Consider the following 5,264-nt stretch of genomic DNA (forward strand, 5'->3'; position numbering starts at 1 on the left):
CTGCTAAATCGAGCTTGCTACCTAAAGGTATGAATTGAAAAACAACAAAGCCGCTGAAGCAGATCAACTACCAAGCGAGCTTCTAAAATACGGTGGAGAAGCACTGGTGAGAGCACTGCACTGGGTCATTACCAAGATTTGGGAGGAGGAAGTATTACCGGAGGAATGGATGGAAGGTATCGTGTGTCCCATCTACAAAAAGGGCGACAAGTTGGATTGCGGGAACTACCGCGCGATCACACTACTGATCGCCTACAAGATACTCTCTCAAATTTTATGCCGCCGACTATCACCGATTGCAAGAGAGTTCGTGGGGCAATATCAGGCTGGATTTATGGGTGAACGCGCTACAACGGACCAGATGTTCGCCATCCGCCAGGTGTTGCAGAAATGCCGCGAATACAACGTTCCCACACATCACTTGTTCATCGATTTCAAATCGGCGTATGATACAATCGATCGAGAACAGCTATGGCAGATTATGCACGAATACGGATTCCCGGATAAACTGATACGGTTGATCAAGGCGACGATGGATCAAGTGATGTGCGTAGTTCGAGTATCAGGGACACTCTCGAGTCCCTTCGAATCTCGCAGAGGGTTACGGCAAGGTGATGGTCTTTCGTGCTTGCTGTTCAACATTGCTTTGGAGGGTGTAATAAGAAGAGCGGGGATAAACACGAGTGGGACGATTTTCACGAAGTCCGTTCAGCTGCTTGGTTTCGCCGTGATATTGATATTATTATTCTCAGTCACTTAACCTAATTTACAGCTCTATTGTCCACTGGGGCACTACGTGAGCAATTTCAATCGACAGCTGCACTTACATTTTTGTACAGCGCCTCGATTCTATTCTACTTTATCGAACTGGTTGCCTTTTTCTGCTGCTTTCACTTTTCTACTTTATACCTAGTAGAATGATGAGCACAAGGATGATGATGGATGCCGTTGTTCCTTTCCAGTCCGATTGGGGGTTCAGTATGAGTAGCAGTTCGCCGATGTCCAGGTATCCGGGTCCGTTTGAGCCATGGGGCTCAGAAGAGGGTCAGTGTCAGTTGCTCTCGGGAGAAAAGCAACTGACGAAAAATTGCAAGTGCCGGGGTTGGGAATCAAACCCATGACCATCCGCATATGAAGCGAACGTGTGACCAACTACGCCACGGGCCCCGGTATATATATTGATATTATTGCTCGTAAATTTGAGACAATGGCGGAAACGTACATCCGACTAAAGAGTGAAGCCAGGCGAATCGGATTAGTCATTAATGTGTCGAAGACAAAGTACATGATGGCAAAGGGCTCCAGGGAGGAATCACCGCGCCCGCCACCCCGAATTCATATCGACGGTGATGAAATCGAGGCGGTTGAAGAATTCGTGTACTTGGGCTCACTGGTGACCGACGACAACGACACCAGCAGAGAAATTCAGAGGCGCATTGTGGCAGGAAATCGTGCCTACTTTGGACTCCGCAGAACTCTACGATCGAATAAAGTTCGCCGTAACACGAAGTTAACCATCTACAAAACGTTGATTAGACCGGTCGTCCTCTATGGGCACGAAACATGGACCCTACGTGCAGAGGACCAACGCGCCCTTGGAGTTTTCGAACGGAAGGTGTTGCGTACCATCTATGGCGGAGTGCAGATGGAAGACGGGACTCGGAGAAGGCGAATGAACCACGAGCTGCATCAGCTGCTGAGAGAACCAACCATCGTCCATACCGCGAAAATTGGGAGGCTACGGTGGGCGGGTCACGTCATCAGGATGTCGGATAGCAACCCGACTAAAATGGTTCTCGAGAGTCATCCGACCGGTACAAGAAGACGTGGAGCGCAGCGAGCTAGGTGGGTCGACCAAGTGGAGGACGATCTGCGGACCCTACGCAGAGTGCGAAACTGGAGGCAAACAGCCATGGACCGAGTGGAATGGAGGCGGCTACTATGTACAGCAGAGACCACCCCGGCCTTAGCCTGACCGGTAAGGTAAGTAACCTAAAGGTATGATCAAAATCGGTGAAATCGTATACAACCATAACAATGCTGTAACTGGATCGTTTGCGTCACGCTTGCGTCGTATACAAAGTCAACGAAATCGTAAAAATCGTATATTCATTTTTACAGTCGCATATGATTGTTACTGCACTTTTAATAGTAGAATCTTAATCTCGGAAATCGTAAATAGTTTTGTTTACATATTTGTATGATGAAAAAAAAGAAAAAATGGTATTCATCACAAATTTGTATTTTTGTTGTTGTTGACACATTCCAACCATGGTAGCAAGAATTTCAATAAAATATATAGGGTTTCATATGTTACTATTTATATACAGCAGATGACTTACAATAAGTGATGTATAGATTCCAACAACGATGTCAATTCCGGGCCTCTTGCACGGCACCACTTTTGGTGCCACTCAATGCACAACAACAACGTTCCCACCACAAGTTTCGCACCGTATCATGCTAATTTTTATTCGTTTCATGCCATTCACTTAGAACTTTCTATTTCCAACTTGGCAATATAGCCAATAGAGATAACGCGCAGTTCTCAATCAAAGGATCTAAGTTCGAATCCCACTTGAGCACCATTTTTTTTTTTAATTTGAAAATCTTGAATTGTATATCGGTACACTCAATCGTAATAAGATCATGCATAATCGTATATTTAGACGGAGAAAATCGACGAAATCGTAGAATTTTTTCGAGAAATCGTTAATTATGTTGGATGGAATCGCAGTCATCGGATATTTATATGTTTGGACATGGCCTCCACTCTAGTATGTATATGCCTGTTTCGTACATTGAATACGAATTCTTTGGTGCTATATATGTGTGACTGTTTCAGTTGCAATTTCGATATTGCAACCAAATTGCTGGCTGGGTTGTTTCTAAATGCCCTGCATAAACAGAGCAGACAATTTTACGGAAAACATCAGTATAAGATTTTCTGGAAACTGCACTAGGGATTCCTCCAAAATCGGTTACTAAGACTGTCAGATATTCTTCATTACACCAATAAACCTACCCTTAAAATATTTGACAATTCTCAGGTCATTTGACACATCACACACTGCAAAAGAGACAAAAATTACCTTGATCTTTATATACCATATTGCTGACCTTTTCTTGCTCATGTTAAATTTGTCAAAAGACCTGATAATGGGCGAACAATTTTAAGGTTAGGTTTGTGAGTGTAAATGAAGGATTAATGCTCTTTTGTAAATTAATTGCTCTGCCATCCATATACACAACAGAAATACGTGGTGCACAAATTAAGATTTAAAATGCGTAAAGAAATTAACGTGCCCCCGTGGGAATCAAACCCACGACTCGCAATCCGATAGACGGGCACTTTTTTCTTCCAAGCTACGAACCCACTGGACGATTTTTCTAATGCACATGATTTGTTTCTTTTCACAATTTAAATCTCCTTCGGATGGAACTGGATGAAGATATCTGTTGTGTACATGCATGTTGGAGAGAAATTATTGTTTAGTTTGTCGAGAGTTTTTTTTTCTGTTTCTCCATTTAAACACTTGAACATTTCATCCACAATTTGATCACAAATCCGTGATGGTTGTTAACACGATTTCACTTTCATCCTCAGCTTCTTCATGTGGAATGACTTGTTTACATTAAAGATCCAACTGTGCTCATCTTGCATTTCAACAGACTTCGACCAAATTTGCAGATCTGAACGAAGTTTAGTTTTTACTAAAGACATCCATCATCCTGTGCAAGAATCATTAGTCATGGAATCCCGCAGTTGGGTTTCCGCTCTTCCAGTTATCGGGTTCTAGGAAGCGATTCTTCTTTCGGATTCTCATCGTCACTTTTTGCAAGTCAAGATCGTCACAATGACTTGATCATTTTGATGTGAAATTGGTTCCGTCTGGATAATGTATGTGATTCATCCTTCCCTGGGAATAATTACTTATTATAAGTTTAGGATGATCGAAAACAATCTGAATATGAGCATTTCACTTTATTATAATTGACCGAATACGAAGCAGTGGTTAAATGCATTTGGGATTATCAGTCGGATAAGTTAATCAAATTGTAATTTACAAAGATTTTTGGATGGTAAAATGAGCAGCTCATAATGGGAGTTCTCAAAGAGAAATTTCACTTCTAAAACAGTTCACAAAATAAACATGGACGCAAACCACTAGCATACGAAGTAAAAAAGACAGTAAATTGAATTTGGTAATTGTTTATTCTATTATGGCGCTAACATTCACTCTGGATAACAAAACAATGAATCAAGAACACTGCGTTTTAATAGCTTTTCAGCTTTGCACCTCCACTTTACAGTTTGATTCCCTCCTTCTCGGCTTCGGACAGATACTGGGCGACGTATTTGTCCTCCGGATCGAAGCGGGCGCGCAGAACCTTCCATTCCTCGGCACGGTTCTCAGTCACGTACTTGATGGCACGAGTTCCAGCTTCACGCTGTTTCGGGCTGCACTTGGCACAATTAGTCTCCAAAGCTTCCGGCAGAACTCGCTTCAGCTCGTTGCCCTCGGGAGTGCACGGTCCGGCATCGGTCAGACAGTTGTAGTAATTCTTGAACAGACGGTCCGACATCAGAATCTCATCCAGGTTGATGTTGTCGAACTTTGAGGTGTACATGGCTTCATCCTGGGCAGCAACCGCGGCAATCAGGGCCAGAGCAACAACGAAGATCTTCATGATGATCCGCAAGATTGGGTGAACTGGGTGAACGCTCTGAAGAGTTCGAAGACTTTGAAGTGTGCACTTGGTTTGGGAGCCGAAATTGAACTATGGTCTTCTCCGGTGCTGACTCAGCTATTTATAATCATCTACTGCGGTCCGTGTGCAGATGACTTTCTTCCTTGAGATTGTGCATTTGTTGCCGTGCCTTCAAGCTCACGATCCTATGTAACCCCCCGTAGACAGCCGGTCTATGTCCAGCCGCGGCCAGCCGAAAGAGTTGACATTGAACTGGACGGTTTGCATGCGCGAAAAATCATTTACGAACGCCACAGACTGAAGAATACGCAAAAAGGGGCACATACAAAAAGAGTCGGTGCTCAAAAGCTGGGAGAGTCGCGAGTGCGCGCGACCGATTGGAAGATGCGAAACGAAGATAATTGCATGGATGCGAAAAATGAGCCTGCAAATAGGAAGCTAGCGGGGTGAGTATTGATGTCTTAATGTGATCTTCTAGCTAGTTCTAATTGGGCTTTTTTTGTTCCTAACATTTATTTCAATTGACTAATTAGTTGTTCATATTGTTCATT

The 5,264-nt window shown here is 43.4% G+C and overlaps 1 protein-coding gene across 1 annotated transcript; it reads right to left on the bottom strand.

The window, feature by feature from the left end:
* Positions 1-4,197: 4,197 nt before the first annotated feature.
* On the bottom strand, positions 4,198-4,953 carry LOC109421404 (ejaculatory bulb-specific protein 3). Its single transcript, XM_019695878.3, has one exon. It carries the CDS (start codon positions 4,690-4,692, stop codon positions 4,309-4,311), a length of 384 nt encoding a protein of 127 aa, XP_019551423.2. The 5' UTR covers positions 4,693-4,953; the 3' UTR covers positions 4,198-4,308.
* Between the last annotated feature and the right edge of the window lie 311 nt (positions 4,954-5,264).

This window comes from Aedes albopictus, chromosome 2 (genome assembly GCF_035046485.1).
Source record: "Aedes albopictus strain Foshan chromosome 2, AalbF5, whole genome shotgun sequence".
Lineage (NCBI taxonomy): Eukaryota > Metazoa > Arthropoda > Insecta > Diptera > Culicidae > Aedes > Aedes albopictus.

What these genes read in the sequence shown, in the direction of transcription:
- LOC109421404 (XM_019695878.3), bottom strand. Translation starts at nt 4,692, where the DNA reads ATGAAGATCTTCGTTGTTGCTCTGGCCCTGATTGCCGCGGTTGCTGCC.